Source organism: Dermochelys coriacea, chromosome 25, assembly GCF_009764565.3.
Source record: "Dermochelys coriacea isolate rDerCor1 chromosome 25, rDerCor1.pri.v4, whole genome shotgun sequence".
Lineage (NCBI taxonomy): Eukaryota > Metazoa > Chordata > Testudines > Dermochelyidae > Dermochelys > Dermochelys coriacea.
The window spans coordinates 10574590-10593265 of NC_050092.1; the positions used below are offsets into that span (position 1 = coordinate 10574590).

General features: G+C 56.3%; 1 protein-coding gene across 3 annotated transcripts in view; it reads left to right on the forward strand.

The window, feature by feature from the left end:
* Window positions 1–18252, forward strand: part of HCN2 (hyperpolarization activated cyclic nucleotide gated potassium and sodium channel 2) — a 57619-nt gene extending 39367 nt beyond the window's left edge. For all 3 annotated transcript variants that reach the window (XM_038384449.2, XM_038384446.2, XM_043502402.1), the window contains 5 exons: window positions 4397–4615; window positions 10048–10194; window positions 10414–10654; window positions 11064–11228; window positions 12833–18252. In XM_038384449.2, coding sequence (XP_038240377.1) covers window positions 4397–4615; window positions 10048–10194; window positions 10414–10654; window positions 11064–11228; window positions 12833–13737 — 1677 coding nt within the window. In that variant the 3' untranslated portion in view covers window positions 13738–18252. The remainder of the gene's footprint in view (window positions 1–4396; window positions 4616–10047; window positions 10195–10413; window positions 10655–11063; window positions 11229–12832) is intronic.
* The last annotated feature ends 424 nt before the right edge of the window (window positions 18253–18676 follow it).

An 18676-nucleotide genomic window follows, 5' to 3' on the forward strand; every position in this document is an offset into this window, starting at 1 on the left:
TGCAAGAAAGATGGAAAAGGCCCCACAGAAGACCTGAAACACAATGGCTGCATGGTGTTGATAGACTCCTGTCCACCACAGTCATCCTACCTTGTCACGTGCCAGACTGGGCTTAGAACAGAACATCATGAAGGCATATAACACATTCAATGGTCCCTACACTGTCCAAGACAGCGTGAGAATTAACAAGAGGCTCAACTGAGATCGGGGCTCAGTTGGTCAAGGGTAGTTTTGCCATTGTCTCTGATGCATTTCTGATGTTAGGAAAGGCCAGCGATCAGCCTCAAGATAACCCCAGGTCACGATGGGGTGAAGGTTGGGGCTCTAGTGGCTGCCATAAGGGGAAAGCTCATCTTCCTGCCATAAGGGGAAAGTGCATCTGTGAGAAGGACGGAGCTGTCTGGGGTCTGGTTTGAGACTGTGGGACGAGCTCCTCCAGGAAACGAGAACCATCCCAAACCTCCCCACCTTCTACTCCAAGTGTTCATAGATTCATAGATACTAAGGTCAGAAGGGACCATTCTGATCATCTAGTCCGACCTCCTGCACAACGCAGGCCACAGAATCTCACCCACGCACTCCTACGAAAAACCTCACCTATGTCTGAGCTAATGAAGTCCTCAAATCGTGGTTTAAAGACTTCAAGGAGCGGAGGATCCTCCCTCAAGTGACCTGTGCCCCATGCTACAGAGGAAGGCGAAAAACCTCCAGGGCCTCTCCAATCTGCCCTGGAGGAAAATTCCTTCCCGACCCCAAATATGGCGATCAGCTAAACCCTGAGCATATGGGCAAGATTCACCAGCCAGATACTACAGAAAATTCTTTCCTGGGTAACTCAGATCCCATCTATCTAATATCCCATCTCAGGGGATTAGTCCTATTTACCCTGAATATTTAAAGATCAATTACTTACCAAAATCCCATTATCCCATCATACCATCTCCTCCATAAACTCATCCAGTAGAATCTTAAAGCCAGATAGATCTTTTGCCCCCACTGCTTCCCTTGGAAGGCTATTCCAAAACTTCACTCCTCTGGTGGTTAGAAACCTTCATCTAATTTCAAGTCTAAACTTCCTGGTGGCCAGTTTATACCCATTTGTTCTTGTGTCCACATTGGTGCTGAGCTTAAATAATTCCTCTCCCTCTCCTATATTTATCCCTCTGATATATTTATAGAGAGCAATCATATCTCCCCTCAACCTTCTTTTAGTTAGGCTAAACAAGCCAAGCTCCTTAAGTCTCCTTTCATAAGACAAGTTTTCCATTCCTCGGATCATCCTAGTAGCCCTTCTCTGTACCTGCTCCAGTTTGAATTCATCCTTCATACTCTAAGTGTTCTTTGACTTGCCTTCTCTAACATCAGCATGGAGCAACCTGTGGATTAAAATTTCCAAACCTAGAAACTGCTCACTGCATGCACACTGCTCCCCTGGGAGAGAGGATGAGAGAACAAACCACATGGGACAGATACTAGCCCAGTTGCTTATGCCTCATTGGAAGGAGCTCAGCTCCTATGTTCATGGGCACAGTATAAGACTCTAGTGAGAACAGAATAGAATATGCAAGGCAAGGTAAGGCTGGAAGGTATGGGTTGCTCTCTGGCTCTGGGCTCCAGGTTCTGTTACAGTGAATGGGATGAAGTGCATGAAGTCTGGAGGCTGGGAGTCAGGACTCCTGGGTTCTTTTTCCAGCTCTGTCACTGACTTGCTGTGTAACCTTGGGCAAGTCACTTGTCCTCTCTGTGGCACTGTGTAATCACAGAGAAAAGGAATATAATGCTTTCCTGTCTTCGAGGGGATCTCTCTATCCTTCATGGACCCATCACAGATGTAGCTACCGGCAGCAATAGTTTGGTGCAACGCTTTAATTCCATGTACTTCTCCTCTTCAAGGGGTGCACTAATTGAGCATCACACCGCTCTGTGAGGCAGGTGAGGTGCTCTGCCTGTTTTACAGAAAGGGAAACTGAGGCACAGAGCTGAACTCAGGAATTGCTGCCTCCCAAACCTGTGCTCTGACCATTACAACACACCTTCTCTAGAACTGCATGCTTACTGGTGTCCGCTTACGAATGTCCATGTACTATCCCCTCTACATCCTGCTTTCCCTACACACTGGTAGCTTTTCATTTCTTACTTTCTCTCTCCTGCCATGCAAGTCGAGTATTCCAGCACAAGTACTTTAATAATCTCAGTGCCCTCCAGACTGTCTGGGCTCATTCTCTTCACCGGGACTCGCATTCCTCCCTCCCTCCTCATCCATCAGTAGGATTTGGCAGAGTCCAAGCTCACTGACAGATTATATAAACCTGCCCTTGTCGTGTCGGCCTGGTTCTGGGAGCCAAGTGACAGGCAGAATAAAGACAAAATGCTCCCAAGCCAAGGGTGGATCTATGTGGGGGTGATAGGGAGACAGGAGATTGGGAACTGGACACTGAACAAAAGGGTCCAGGTGCATTAAAGGCCTCTGGAAAAATGTGCTGAGCAGATCTTTTGAAGGAGCCTTTGCAAGCTGGATTATGCAATTAGAGCACAGCCCACGGCTAAGATGCAGCTCCGACAGCTGCCGATGCAAAGCAGCGCCCCCTGCTGGTGGAGTTCCATTGGCACCCAGGGACTCGGGCGTTCTCCTTCCAAGCTCTGGTCTTTATTTTGAACCTCAACTTGTGATCTCTGAGGCTGGGTCAGTTGCATTTTGAAACAAATTGTTAATACAAGGGATGCGTGCGTGGTCATGTGATGCAGAGATGTGTCTGCACATGGATGTGGATGCTCATGGGATTCCGCCTGGCTGTCCGGACACAAACACTGGGGCGTGTGCAGAGAGGCTGGCTTGCCCCTGGGAAGGGGGGTGTATGGTAGAGCATGTGTATGGCCATTTGGGGGTGTCTGTGTATGCATGCAGCAATGGTTGTGTACGTGTGTGGTGACTAAGCTGTGTACGTGTCTGCCAATGCTGATTGTGAGAGTTGTTATTGCAGTCTGTGTATAGATAGTGAGTGTGTGTGTGTGTGTGTGTGTGTGTGTGGTAATAGTAACAGTGGGAGATTAAGCTGCAAAGTGTGTGTGGATGGGGAGTGTGTGAGAGAGTTGTAATGGCTGTGTGTGTGTGAATGGGGTCTGTGCGTGCCTGCGCGTTCCCCAGCCAATCTGGAAGGGTCAGGAATGATCCGTGTGTTGTTCCATTAACTGCCTCTGCAGCCTGGTGCCTCTAACTGCATCCCAGCTGCCCTCTCCCCTCCCAGCCTGGCCCACAGGGTTGCCGCTTCCCTTTGATTTCAACCCAGCTGGTTTGTGTGAATCTACACACAGACTGATTATTTTTTCTCCTTCTTTTAAGCTGGGCAGCCCTGGAGTTTATGGCTCATGGCCTGGTGGCTCCTCCCATTTCCAGTCACCAGAGGAGGAGAATCCCGCCCCTCCCATGCAGCTGGGACTTGGGCTAGCACCTTGGGCCTGATCCTGCCATCTCGCAAGATGCTTTTCATGAAAGTCATGCCTGAGGCAGGACTGCAGGATCAGGCCCTTGGCGTGGAAGGGAAGAGGCTACTCTGTGGGACGTAACTGGGACTTGAGGTGGAATTCAGTGCTTAAATCGCATTGAAAACAATGGGAGTCAGGCGCCTAACTACCTTTGTGGATCCCACCCGGAGTGGTGCCTAGACCTTGGGCTGCTCACCCTCTTTGCCCAGCCCTCGTCTCTATGATCTGTTCCCTTCCTCGGTCACCCAGAATAGTATAAGGCCCCATCTATTTATTAAAGCCTTTGGCTGATGACTCGGAATTGTGCTATTCTAGGCTGAAGAATCATTTTCCAAAAGCTAGTGTTTACTATTGAGCATTGTTGACGGTCATTAATAAATTATGGATAATATTTTAATTTTTGTAAAATGCGCTTGGGGATCCGTGCGTTTTCATAAACCAGTAAAAACAACCAAATAACTAAACCAGGGTGGGGGAGGGCAGGACTGATTGCGCTTTGTTTCCATTGATACTATGAAAGAAGTAGAGAGACAGCATTTTCTATGGGCACCATTGGAAATACACCTCCAACCGCCTTGTGTTTATTTCTTCATGACGCTGTGTCCAAAATCATGTCTCCTGGTGCCCCAGCAAGACTCTCGCAGAGTGGTTGTGTTTTAAAAGCTGGTCCCAAGGAAGATCTGAGCAGCCTCTCTCTCTCTCTCTCTCTCTCTCTCTCTCTCACACACACACACACACACACACACACACACACACACACACACACAGAGTTGTCTTTTATCAGCTGGTCTCCAGGAACCTGAGAGCTGGGTCTGAGCAGCTCCTTCCACACACAACCACACAGGTGCGTGCGCACACACTGAGTGATGCCTTTGATGTGAGTTATTCGTTGCTGCTGATGTTGTCTTTGCAGAACAACTCGTGGAGTGAGCTGTATTCCTTTGCCCTGTTCATGTCAATGAGCCATATGCTGTGCATCGGGTATGGGAAGCAGGCCCCTGAGAGCATGACGGATATTTGGCTCACCATGCTCAGCATGATCGTCGGCGCTACCTGCTACGCCATGTTCATTGGCCACGCCACCGCCCTCATCCAGTCGCTGGACTCCTCCAGGCGCCAGTACCAGGAAAAGGTAAGGAAGCGCAGTGTGTCACACTGAGGGATGGGTTGTGACTTGTGTTTGAGTGGGAAGCCTGGAAAATTTTTTCACACTGGAGATGGTGCAGGTCTGGGGGGTGCTGGGAAGCAGCGTGACTGACACAGGCACTTTGGTTGGGGGTACTGCGATCATCATCGGAGAAGGACATGGTTATCACAGAACCAGTGCTCTGCTGGGCCCGATCCTGTGAAGTGCTGCTGAGCACCTCCTGAGCTGGCTTCAAGGGGAGTCCAGGTTGTTCAGTATTGGCCCCAAAAGCACATGTTGGGGAGTGGGGGATGCTGCGTCCTGGGGGTCCCATCAAGGCCCTACTCACTTGATCCCCAGATCCTGGGAATTCTGCAAGAGCAGGGATGTTAGCCCACGTGCTTGGATGATTACTTTCTGCCCCCTGAATTCCCGCTCTGAGGTTTCAGCTGGGTGTGGGTTTTTTTCCTCATTTCCAAGCTGATGTTCAGTGCAGTTGTCAAACAGCTCCCCCGTTTCACCCCAGAGGTGGCTGCATTGCATGGGGAGGCAAACTGAATCCCTCAGTGTCAAGTGTTCACCATTTCGGGATACAGGATATTATATATTTTATTGCTGTAACTGCAGTCTGTGCCTGGATGCAAACTGGGCTTTGTCCTATTGCGCTGTGAATAGACTTTGACTCTGTTCAAGTCCGCTGTAAATGTGTTCCAGGGAGGACCCTTGTCTTCAGAGACTGGGCCGAGCGAGGGTTTTCTTGACACTTAGACAACATCCTGTCTGAGGTGGAACTGGGTACCTTGGACAGGGAGACTTTTAAGTCACCTCCACTTAATAGCGCTGAGTCCAGAACCATGGACAGAGATAGTGTCTCCAATAGGATCAATAGCTCAAGGGGGATTCAGACCTGCACATGGAGACACTAGCCCCAGCCATCTTCAGAATCATGATCCCAAATGCAGGAACTGAGCTGTTATATTAAGGGGGAAACCAGCACCCTTATATTAACAGGGAGCCAAGAGGCATGTTGGAAGAGCGCAATTGACCAGATGCCCAAGGGATGCAACTCTTTTAAATAACACAGAGTAGGGTGCATCTCCTGTTACCTTTAAAACACAGGCATGACCCATGGAGACTTCAGATCCGAGTGTGCAATGGGGCATCCTGATCAAAGCCGGGGCCACGCAAGAAGAGCCAGGGCAACCATGGGGTCTGTGGGCTGCACCGTCATATTGCAGGGATGGGGGATGCAGGCTGTGTGCCAGGCTGAAGGCAGACTGGCATTATAGAGAGGGATTAACAGGGCCTAAGGTTTAGGAAAACGCCAGCAGATGGCCCCTGGTTCAGGCAGGAGAATTTTGGCTGCGTGGCATTCTTGGGGACGGATCTTGGCTTTGAAAACTTCCGTCTCCCTTTGCTCCGGCTGGGTCATGGGGGCAGGGGGCTGGCCCATCCTGGCTGTGTTACGAGAGGCAGGAGGTCTGTGAGCCGCAAGGTGACTAATCATCCCGCTGCTAACCCCGGAGTTTACATCCTCACCAGATTGCCGTTTCCCTTCATTAGCCGGTGTCCCGGGGGAGCCCGCGCTGCCAGAACATGGCCTGCTCCATATGCGCCTCCCCAGGGAGCATTCAGGGAGCTCGTCAAGACAGGCCTGGAATCCGGAGGGCTCCCGTGGGGCTGGGCGCGCGTGGCAATCGCTCCTCCAGCAGCCAGGGATGCAGCTGCTTCTTGGGCCCTGGTGGGGGGGAGAGATTCTCATGGGAGGAGCCTGCCCAGCCCGCATTGCTGAGGCAGATGGACCAGGGCGGTTCGGCTCAGACCCCTCCCTCAGTGGGAGGGCCAGCATTTGTATGGCGAGTGCCCCATGAGCCTTACACCACAGATGGCGCGTCCTTTAGAAGGGGCCAGATCCTGAGCTCCTATGTGAGGACTCCAGGATCTGGCCCACTGAGAGAGCCTCTTCTGCACCCCCATTTCTACTGCGTTCTCCCTCCCGGCCCGAGGGCACCCAGCTCCCTTCCCCCGCCCCAGGGTCCGTCTCCCTGGCCATGGCCCAGTTTGGATGCCTTTCCAGCCCCCAAGAGGATGGGTCGATGCGGAGGTGTTTGCAGTCACAGTGCAGGACAGAACCAGGCTGTTCAGACGTTGAGACAAAGCTGGGATGTCCTTGGTGCGCGCCAGAGCCAGGAGGTGGGGAGGAGGAGGTGACTTTGCTCTGCCGTCAGAGCGCCGTGGAAGGGCAGCTGCTCAGGGGCACGGGGCTGCAGGCACAGATCGGCTCTTCCAATAAATAGTCCCCCCTTCCCCCTTCCTCCCCACAGTGTCCACACAGAAAGGAGTGTGCTCTGGTGGGGTCAAGCGGGGGGCTGGGAGTCAGGACTCCTGGGTTCCCTTCCAGCTGTATCACTAAGTGCCCTGGAGGCAAGTCAGAGGCTTAATTTGTGCTTGCAGGCCACCCGCACCGCTACAATCAGGACCTCCACAGGTTTGTGTATCCTCCTCCTCTTGGTCCAGAACACAGTGGAGAACAGGTCCCAGGAACTGTGGCTGCTCCGGGTCCCTTTGCTCTAACCACGTCCTTCTACACAGCTGGAAATGGAACCCAACAATTCCAGCTCCTAACCCCCGCTACTCTAACCAGTAGCCCACACTCCCTCCCAGAGCTGGGAAGAGAACCCAGGAGTCCTGACTCTCAGCCCCTCCATTCTAACCATTAATAATGCTGCCTTTTGTTTGTATAAAGTGATGACGGGGAGTCGAATCCCTGCATCCTGCAGCTCTATTCCAGGCATCCCCTCCTCTCTGGCCCCGCAGCAATGGGATTATGTGGCATCAAACCAGTCCTGTTGTTGTACAGAATTATCCTTAGGCAGGTTGAACTACGCCATCCAGGCCTGGCGCAAACAGGCCATGGGGGCTGGGCCAGGCGGCTCAGTGCAGGAGCAGTTGGGAAGGGGGGCGGTGTTTTGGGTACCCCCAGGATGGGGGAACTCAGTGTCCCAGCAGAGCACAGTTACTGCACTGACACCAGGACTGGTACCTCCAAGGCTCCAGCTCAACACGGGGATAAAACACAAACTCTTTGAACTGCTCAGGAGGTCAGGAGGACGCAGCGTGGAAACCAGGCCAGGGCCTGTGGGTTTGCTGGCAGGGGGAGTTTCGGATTCCTGGCACCAGCTGGGCGGGGTTTGGCTTTTCCTGGATCCTTTAGATCTTTCCATTTGTGAAAAGACAACGTTCCTGCGGTGAAGACAGAACCACTGAGCACTAGCTACGGAGAGGGGCAGCGTGGGGGGCGCTACCTGGCAGCCGTGCCCTGCTGGCGCCAATTGGGACCCTGGTCGGGAGAGCTTCCCTGGCCCCCATGATTGTTCCTCTGCCAGAGGGTGTTTCCAGCTCACTCCATCCTTTTTGTCTCCATCCATCCCAGAACCAGGGACCAAGCTCTCTCGCTGCATGGGTTTCTCCTGTAGGGAGAGATGGGGCACCCAGGGCTGCTAGTGATTGGAGCAGCTGCCAAAGGGAGCGGGATGCAAGGCTGTCACGGAGCAGCCAGGCCTGGGTGGCTGCTCTCGGCTCTTCCCTGCAAGGTGACCTCTCTACTCCACCCCTGGAGCTGAGAAAGTGACACTGGCAAATTGCTGCAATGGAGTGAGGCTGCCCAGGGAGCTGCTCTGTGCCAAGCGCCAGGCAGCAGCCAAAGGGCCTGGCCGGAGCGTGGCAGGGAGGGGAGCGAATTCATGGGCAGCAGTTACAGAGATCTGCAGCGTGGGATGGCAACGGCTCAGCTGTGGATACAAACTCCTCCTATCACCCCCCAACTACCCCCCCATGCTTCCTTGCACTCCCCAAGCTCTTGCCCCATCTCCTACTTCCCACACCCATCCACCTTCCTTCCCCCCATATTCTCCCGCCTCCTTATCGCTGTCTAACCTTGGGGCTCTCTGTTTCTCCATTTCCCCCACCTGCACAATGGGAGTCACGGTGTGAGCCTATAACAGAAAGAGGGGCCAAGCTGGGAGACTGGGGTGCAGCTTCAAGTTGGGATTCAACCCCCAAAAAGCCTGGGGGGAGATGTTCAGAAATGGCTGGAGGGGGTAGGCGGGAGTTCAGGCATTGTATTCCCAGCTCACTGGGACCCCGGTGTTGGGCAAACAATCAGATTCTTGCTGAAAGTGATCCCATCTCTGGTGCTGAGGTGGGAAAGTCAAAGAAATTAGCACACAGCAGCTGAGAATTCCTGCTTTATCACAGCCCAGGCTTAATTTGTGCTAGAGCTTGCCAGGGTTGAGCTCCTCCGGGCTGGGCAGTTCAGAGCCCTGGCACCTCTGTTTGCCGAATAGGTTGTGAAAGTAAAAAAAATTGCTTGAGCCCTGGTACCTCTTTGATTACAAATGAGGCGCTGATCAGAGCCTTTACCCAGCTGGAACCCCCAGAACCAACTTCCTGAGCTAGAACAACCTGCTGCTCTAGATGTAAAACATCTCGCTGAGCTAGAACAACCTGCTGCTCTAGAGCTAGAATGACCTGCTGATTGAGCACATCAGCCTCCATCAAAACCCCTTGATTCTCTGAGCGGATTCCAACTCTGCCCCCTCTACCCCCTCCAGCCTTTCCCTTCCTCAGCTGCCCGCGCCTCGCTTTCCTGCATCTGTAGCTGTCCAGCTATCTATGATCTCCTTCCATGCTGCTCATTAGAAAGGGGAGGGGAGCTCAGGTGGGAGCTGGGGGCTGTCGCTGTGTCTCTAATGAAGGTGAGCTGGTGAAAAGCAGCAACTTCCCCCCCACCACTGGGCTGGGAACTCGTGTGCTGGGGACTTTGACAGGCCATGCAGGGGTGGAAGAGCCAGTCAGCCGTGGAGAGTGTCGGGCGAGCAGAGACCTGCCAATGGCTGGCTGGAGTCCTTGGAGCAGGAGCCCGTCACTGGCTGGGAGCAAGCGTGGATGGGCAAAGATGAGTGGCTCTGCTTGTGGTTCTCTCGGGGGGAGGGGGGTGTGTCTCTGACCGTAGCTGTTGGGACGGGGCTTGGGGCTGGAGCTGACAGCAAAGGGACCAGGGCCCCAAGAGCACCCAGCAGCACACAGCCCCCCAGGTGCCAGTGTTTTGGTGCCCATAGGTGACGCTGTGATGCAGGGGGGCAGGTAGGAACCGGCCTTTGCTGCCCCTGGGTTTGCAGGAGGGGTGGGATCTGAGATTGCACCAATCTCTGCTCAAGGCCCCAGGTAACGGAGCTCCCACCCACACTGTTTGAATAACTGAGAGGCTCTGACCCCAAGCCCCATCTCCAGACACCTCCAGGCTGCTGGAACATCCCGCTATAGCCCCGCTCTCTGTGATGGGCTGACCTGGAACCTAACACCGGGGTGCGGGACGTTTGGGCTATCTGCCCGCGGTCACACCCAACGCCTGCGATTGGTTTTGTCCCCCCCGGCAGTACAAGCAAGTGGAGCAGTACATGTCCTTCCACAAGCTGCCCACCGACTTCCGGCAGAAGATCCACGACTACTACGAACACCGCTACCAGGGCAAGATGTTCGACGAGGACAGCATCCTGGGCGAGCTCAACGAGCCCCTGCGGGAGGTGAGGAGCCCTCTCTGGGGGCTGGACGAGGCCCCTGGGGTGCAGGTGTCATCCCTAGAGCGAGGCGGGGCCTGCCCTACCCCAAGAGCCAGGCTGGGGGGAGAAGCCCGAGGGAAACGAGGGTCCCCCTTCTCCCCACCTCCTGTCCGCCTGCTTTTGTTTTCAGTACCTTGGTCCATCTCTTCCTCCCACTCACCCCCTTCCCCACCCACACCATAGGAGATTGTGAACTTCAATTGCCGCAAGCTGGTGGCCTCCATGCCCCTCTTTGCCAACGCGGACCCCAACTTCGTCACGGCCATGCTCACCAAGCTGAAGTTTGAGGTTTTCCAGCCGGGCGACTACATCATCCGCGAAGGCACCATCGGCAAGAAGATGTACTTCATCCAGCACGGCGTGGTGAGCGTCCTCACCAAGGGCAACAAGGAGATGAAGCTCTCGGACGGCTCCTACTTCGGAGGTGAGTGCCCGCCGGAGGCCCCCGTGCTCGCTGGCCTTATTCCGTGGACACTGCTGCGGGGGGATGGCAAGCGTCGGGCTGGCACTGCCGTTCTTCAGACTGGATGCTGCATCCTTGGTAAGTGGGAGCGGCCTTCTGTGCAAGCCCCGCTAGGACAGCGCTTGGTTCCCACGGAAGGGGGCTGTGGGCTAGTGTTTAAAGCTGTGACCAGGAGTCAGAACTCCTGGCTTCTATTCTTGGCTGGGCCACAGACTTGGCCAGGTCTCTCCTTCTCTGCGCCTGTTCCCTGTGTCTCCCGGGAGGGTTGTGAGACTGGCTGTGTTAGCATGTGATGTGTCCTGGTGGCGGGCACGGTTTTATGGTAACGTCCTGGTCCCCCTCTTATCCACCCCCCCCCCCCCCCCGGCAGAAATCTGTTTGCTGACAAGGGGCCGCCGCACGGCCAGCGTCCGGGCCGACACCTACTGCCGCCTCTACTCGCTCTCCGTGGATAACTTCAACGAGGTGCTGGAGGAGCACCCCATGATGAGACGGGCCTTCGAGACCGTTGCCATCGACCGCCTTGACCGCATAGGTACTGGGGGGGCAGGGATGCTGGTCTGATCCACGACCGGGGACACGATGGAGGGGGAGACACTCCTGGAGCCCATCCCCTCTCACGCTGGCTCGCACAGGCCCCGTGCAATCACTCCTGGGCTCAGACCTCCGATGGAAAGGCGACCCACCTGGGGGACAGCCTCTGGCCTGACTCCTGAGGCCCAATTGCTGCTCTGGAGCTGAGTTCCAGGAGCTCTGCAGAAGTTTGGCTGCCCTGTAACCAGAAAGTCCCGGGGAGCAGTTGAAGCGGGAAGAAGCAGTGATAGCAAAGACAAGGGGAGGCGTGGGGGGTGGATAGAGAACACTAGACATTAATAGGGAGAGTGTGGGTATGAGCTGGTGTGCGGGCTGCAGTCCTAGCTATCTGTGTCAGGTTCTCTCCCCGGGACAGGGGAGGGGTGGCTACCTCTCTGGATCTCAGGCAGGGGCTGGACCTCAGGGCCTTGTTCCCTCTTTAAAATTGCCCCACAAATCCTGCTGGGAATGGCCAGTTAGATTAGCTACCTCCTCGCAGAGACTGAGCTTGGAGAGTCTCCTCTGCCTGCCTCCAGTTTCCCGCCTCCTTCCCCTCTTTGGATCCCCAGGGGCATCCTGCAGAGCTGGCACCCTGGGCAGCTCAGGCATTGACAGCCCTGGGTACCCAAGGACTAAGGAGCCGTGCACACCTGCTCATCAGTTTCCTTTTCGCTCCCCCAAATCCCTCTTCAATCTCACCTCCTGCCCCATTCCTCTTGGTCCCACCCTTCCCAGGGGAGTCCTGGCTCGCCGAGACTCCCCCATGCCCCTTCCCTGCAGCCGGGGGAATTTTCCCTTTGCTGGGGGCTGAGTGCTGATCAGCTAGTGTGGGAGCCAAAGGCTGCGAGAGGGGCTGTCAGTGAAGGCTGATTTATGGTCACTGGGGCGTTTAAAACCTATGCTGTAAGGACCAGCCCTGGACTGGCCAGGGTGGACGAGCCAAGCACGTATAGGTCAGAGCTGGGTACATGATGATTCTTTTGTTCAGTGGCAGTTCTAACAATTTCCAGACGTTTCAGTCCTTGGAAAAGGTTCATTTTAGGTCTGTGCCCAGAGCAGGGATTTGAACCTGGCTCTCTCACATCCCTGATGGGTTCCCTGACCCTTGGGCTAAAGGGTATCGCGGGGTTTGGGGGGAGGCGTGAAGCAGCCGCACCCTCCTCGCTCCTCCCTTTTGTCATCGGCCGAACGATTCACAGCAAATTCACGACCAGTTTGGGGTCAACCCAAGTGGCACTTTTCATCCAATAAACTGTCTGAAAAATATCATGCCATGTAGGGTGCCAGGACTGTGGTGTCTGCCGTGGCTGGGGAGCTGTTAACGTTACCCAGCTACAGCCATCAAACCCGTCACGGGGCAGAGAAGGTCTGGACACAGGGAGGCGTGGGGCAGTGCTGGCTGCCCTATAATGCTGGCTGTGGCAATGCGAGTGATGCATGGAGAGGGGTCAGTGCTGTGCCAGGGGCGGGATAAAGGGCCGGGCTGCAGGGATCACATGCAGGAAGACAATGATGGGGATGTGACTAACCCCCCCCACCCCATTTTTCCCCTTCCCCACGCCGCAGGGAAGAAGAACTCCATCCTGCTGCACAAGGTCCAGCACGACCTGAACTCCGGGGTCTTCAACAACCAGGAGAACGAGATCATCCAGGAGATCGTCAAGTACGACCGGGAGATGGTGCAGCAGGCAGAGCTGCAGCACCACACGGCCATATACGCGCCCGTCCAGCCCCAGGTGACCTCGGCCATTGCCACCCTGCAGCAGGCTGTTGCCATGAGCTTCTGCCCCCAGATGGCCAGCCCCCTGGTGAGCTCCGTGGCCCTCGGTTCACCCAGGATGATGCGGCGCCTACAGTACGCCCAGGGCGTCCCTGGCCCCTTCTCCATCTCCCCGGTGCTGCTCCAGCAGCAGAACCTGTCGCTGCAGCAGCAGCCGCCATCCCGGCCCACCTCCACCGGCCCCTTCGCCTCGGTGGTGTCCAGCCCTCCGACCCAAAGCCCCCGAGCCAGCCGGACGTTCCCGTACGCCGCCCCGGGTCAGTCGGGCTCCCAGCTCTCCCTGACTCAGCAGACGGCTCCTGGCTCTCCCCAGCGGCTGGCTGTCCACAAAAGCACACAGGCCCTGCACACGAGCAGCCTGAGCAAGGAGTCGAGGCCGTTGTCGGCCTCGCAGCCCTCCCTGCCTCACGGAGTCTCGCAGACCATGACCCAGAGTCCTCCGCCCTCGGCCCACGAGTCCAGCACCTCCATGGCTGGGGTCCAGGCTTTGGCCTCCCCTGGCTCGGGCCCCCAGGCTGGGCTCAGAGGGACGGTGCCGCCCCGTGTGGCCCTATCCCACCAGATGTCCACGGGCTCTGTCTACACGGGGGCAGCTGGCAGCCAGCAGGACTCGAGCAGCGCCCGGAAGGATTCGGTGGTCAGTGCCCCCGACTCGGACCCAGCCAAAGCCAGGCTCTCTTCCAACTTGTGACCTTTGCGCCAGGCCCGCTGATCCTGGGTAGCGGGGTAACGGTGGGGCTGCCAAGCAGCTGCAATCTCCACCCTGTCTCCATGCTCCCGCCTGCTTGTTTCCAACTGGCGAAGGCCCTGCCCTGGCTCACTCCCTAGGGGAGTGGAAATCAAAGGGTTAATGAGCCCCAGAGCCAACCGTGGGGCTCGCCACCCCCTGACTCGAATCCTGCAACCGGGGCCTCTGATCCAGCGGGGGCCTGTCCCCCTTCTGTACAGAGCACAGCAGCCGGGCGTTGCTGCCACACGCACTGATTGAGCCTCCCACACGCCCCGATGAATCACCTATGACCAAAGTCCAGAGTCATCGCTCGCTGCCACTGCCCGTATGAAGAGCATCGTCCATCCGAACCCACTGACTGCACCATAGAAGCCATAACTAGTTGATCTCTTGACTATGAAATCTGTGTGTAGAGCCCCCCTCGGAGGGCCGCTTATGGGAGTCCACATGCACTGGAGCGCCAGGTCCCATGATAGCGCCAGGTCCCATGATAGCGCAGGGCTCTGAGGAACGGGTCGCCTCCCCCAACCCCCCGGGACCTGGTGGGATAGGGAGGAGTAGCCAGAGGGGGCTGGGCCCCTGCCAGGCCCCGCCAAGTTCCTCACCCAATGTGTTCTGCCTCCTGGCACCGGCCTGTGTCCAACGCGAGCCTGAGCCCATCCCTTGTGCCACATGCGGGGATGCCGGGGCGAGGAGGGGGAGGAGCGGGAAGGGGACCGGGCACCGGGGCCATGTGGTTCTGTCTGCAAAGGCCCGTGAGGACAGGCGTATCCTGGGACTGCCACTTCCTCCGCCCTTGCTGGACTAGCCTTTGGGGCTGGACACCTCTGCCTCGCCCCCCCCACCCCACTCATCCTATTGCCCCTGCCTCCGCCCCCCCCCCCCTCATCCTATTGCCCCTGCCTCGTGCCCTGGCCCCTCTCTGCTCCTCCACAGCGCCTCGCCTTGTCCCCACCCCTGCTCTCTGCCCCCCCCCACCCGGCACCTTGCCTCATCCCCATCCCCTTGGCATCAGAGGCAGGGAGGAGGGGATCTCCTCCCCCAGGGGCTAGTGCAATGCCTGGCTCCGCTCCCAGCCTGGATCGTCCCCCTGCCCGCCCCCCGGGGTCCCATCAGGCTCCCCATGCCTTTGCTTACACCTCCCTCGCTCTGTTCCAAGGAGCGGCCTCCAGCCCCTGCTCCCTTGTCTGGGGGCCTAGGGAGGGGATGCCCCGGCCGGGAGGCCCCAGTTCACATCTCACTCGCTGAATGTTTTCTATGTTTTTAATAGAAAAATCAATGTCAAGCTGCTCAACACCCACCCCTTTTCCCCTTCTTCTCCTATCCTCCCCCCACATAGTTTAACGGGCAGAGCGAGGGACTGGGCAGTCTAGTCCCTGGCTCTGGCCCAACTCACTGTGTGGCTTTAGGCAAGTCACCTCACCTCTCTGTGCCTCGGTTTCCCCATCTGTAAAATGGGGATAATAATACTTACCTATGTGACCGCACGAGAGGTTGAGAACTAGAGTACTTTGCAAGCCTTGCGACAGAGATGGGCAAAGTATTATTATCTATTAGCATCCCTGCGCTCTGCTGGCCCGTCTCCTCACCTTCCCAGGGCACGGCTGCCTGGCACCTGCATCCCAGCTGGCTCCTGCAGACAACAGGATGCGCACTGAGATCAGTTGAAGGCCTGGAGCCAGCCCTCTTGGGCACTGATTAACACCCCCTCTCCCATGGGAAGGTCCTAGGGCAAACTTGCTCTGATCTCTCTATATTGGTGGGCCCCACGTGCCCCCTCTGGGACACTGGCACTGCATTGGCGGGAGAGTCGTGTGCTCAGCCCCTTGCAGGATCTGCATCTGGATCCCTTCCCTGCCATCCCTGCAGTACGATCAATTCACATACCAGCCTCTCGAGAGGCTGCTCCGTGACACTGAAGGTAAGTGAGCACTGGGCATGAGGGGGTCGGGGATGCTAAGAGGAGAGGGTTGGCTTTGGGAACTCCTGGCAGAGCAGAGAGGGCAGGCAGGCTCCAGGAGGTGGCTGGGCACCCTCTCCATGGGTGGCTGCCTCCTCTTGACAATGGCACTTTGCAACCTGGACGGCTGTTTGTTTTTCAAGTGCAATATTGAAACGGAAAGCGCTGAGCCTGGCGAGCATCGTCCATTCCCTCCTGCCGCCCTCATCACTGCAATAATCGTGCCAGGCCAAAGGACACAGCCTACTTGGCCTCTAGCCCGGCCCCTGGCCTGCAGGCTGCTGGGGCTGTGTGTGGGGTTCAGGGCATTCAGGGAAAAGCTTCTTTCACCGGGGGGCTCCTGCTTTGTCCTACAAAAGCAAATTTCTGAGCGAGCTTCTGTCGTGCTGGGGGGGAGCAAAATGCCCATTAGCTTAGTAAGACAGGAAATGGGGGGGGGGGAATTGGGGCTAGGGCTTTGTTAATGATGAATCCAGCGTGGGTTGGCAGTGGGCCCCCGCTTCCCATCAGCCCCTCGATCTGTGGACTATACCAGCCAAGGGGACAGCATTAGAGGCAGGGCCAAAAGACCCCCTTTCCCTCCACAGCCAAACACCCAACTTGGGAGAGCTTGGGTGTGAATTTAGCAGCTTGGGCCCATCGCTGTAGCTGAAGTGCAAGGCGTGTATGGCGGGGGGGTGGGGGAATGGTTTACCACATCTTGGCAGGACCAGCTGCAATTCAGCATGGGCTCCTGCCCCTACCCTTCCAGCTGCCTCGCAGTGTTTAGCGCCACCCACTGTCTGTGGTGTCTGCATGTGGCTCTCGTCATTGGGCATGCTGTGTGAGTCTTTCGTCCCGTGTGCGTCTGCATGTGTGGGGAGGCGCTGCATAGCCCACAGCTGGAAGGTAGGGCTTGGAGCAGAAGCTGGTTGAGGGCTTGGGCGGGGGGAGGAGGAAGGAAGAATTAGCCCTGGGCATGTATGTGGGGGGTGTCTCTCCCACCCTCCATGTACAGGGCTGGAATTCAGCTGCCACAGCTGGTAGGGGGAAGATCTCATGCTCACTGATTTCCCACCCTGAGAGGCATCAGGACTGCTGCTTTCCAGGCCCCCTCTCTCTCCTTTCTCGAGCCTGGCCTCCCTAGGGGAGGCAGAACTGATTGAAGGTGCCACTCAGAGAGGCGTGTGATAAATCAGCCTATATCTGATTCCCAACAGAGCAGGCACCAGGCCTTGCCCCACCTGCTCCCCTGCTATGAGGGACCCTAAACGTGTTCGGCCCCCCGGTGTTCTAAACTGCACCGCTGAGGTAGGGGCCAGACTGCCAAAGCCAGCTCAGCCTAGGGGAGAAGGGGCTCACGCCACCCCCATCTCTTGTGTTACCTGGATTCCTCCCAGGTAAGACGCCGTGGGGAGGGGCGATGCAGAACGTAAAGCAAACGATGCCTGGTGCAGCTGCACTTGGACTTACTGCTGGGTTGCCTGGACTTCCAGCCCAGTCCCTCCCCTTCCCTCCTTAGAGCCAGAGACCAGAAAGAGCTGGGATATCCATCCTTCTGCATTTTGTGAAGGCTCCCTACAGTACATGTTCCCTGGAATCTCAGAGTCAGGTTGGTTCACCTGAGCCGAAGCAGGTGATAATTTTTCTCCCCTTAAAGGGGATCTGAAGAGCACAGTCCCCGGGAGGTTTCTTAATGTCCGGTGCAAAGGGCTGGGATTGACTTGGGCGTTGGAGGAAGAGCGTCTGTTTTTCTAGGCCAGCAGGAGTTGAGCTTTTAGGAAGGGGACAATCCTTTTAGTGGTTTTCTTGCCTTTGATTTGAGTTTGTTGCCAAGGTGCGCTAGTGCTTTGTGCATGAATTTTTTTATGCCCGGTTCTCTTAGGACTGTCCTGGGGCAGTAGCACTGATGGCTAATGGTGATGGGAGTGATTAAACACAATGTCCACTTGTAAGCATTTTTAAAAGCAAAAGCTGGGGCAGCAGACTCCAGCCTGCGGGGGCTGTGACCTCCTGGAAGAGGCTTGTCGGAAAGCAAGCCCTGTCCCGGCACTGATGAGTTAGGGGACAGGGCCAGCACAACCCCTTGGCCTGGTGAGTAGTAGTTGTGTCACGCCTGGCCGGCGCTGAGGTGTTCTTGCTTTAATCCTCGACGTCTGATCCACAGCGGACAAGGCAAGGAGCGGGCGAACGGTCAACGTGTTTCTTATTATCGATACTACTTACTAATATCCTTATTACGCTAACGTGTAGCCGGTACCTTTTCGAAGGTGGAGGCAGGTGTGTGTGCTAACGCCTGTATTCCTAGCATCCTTGCGCCTTTCATGTTGAATGTATAACCGATAACGGAACTCGTGGTGACAAAAGCCAAGCAAAGCGCCCTGTAGCTATGGAGACGGCTGGATTGTGTCACTGGCGCTGGCGGCTGTTTCCGTCGGAGAATCCACCTTTTTTTCATCCAGACCATCCTGTGCAATAAACATGACAGCCCTGGCAGAGCTACGCAGGAGTCCGTCTCTTTTCGCTGCTGCCCGTCACGTTCCCATTGGCCTTCTCCTCTCCAGCCGGCTGCCCCCGCTTCTGTCTATCCCCTACCCCCTTTTCAACTCCACTCCTCACCCCAGGCTTGCTGCAACAGTTCCAAGTGCACCGCAGAGAAATCAAGGCCCTCTCCCCCAGCCTGGCAGGGTGCTCACAGTGGCTCCCCTCCCAGGGGGGTGCTGGCTCTGGAGAGGAGCATCCCTAGCTGCAGCCTTTCCCAGCAGGAGCAGGGAAGGGGCACACCTAGCTACTCCAGTCCTGGAGCGCGGCAGGGTACACTATCAGAAGCCGGGAACAGCTAGGACCGCCCCGCTGCATTTTTCTCCAGCTCTGTTTCCAGGTGGAGACGTTAAGATTGAAACAGCCTCATTTTGAGGATTTTTGTATCTAAAGAAATCCCCAGGGCAGATCGCGCTGCTC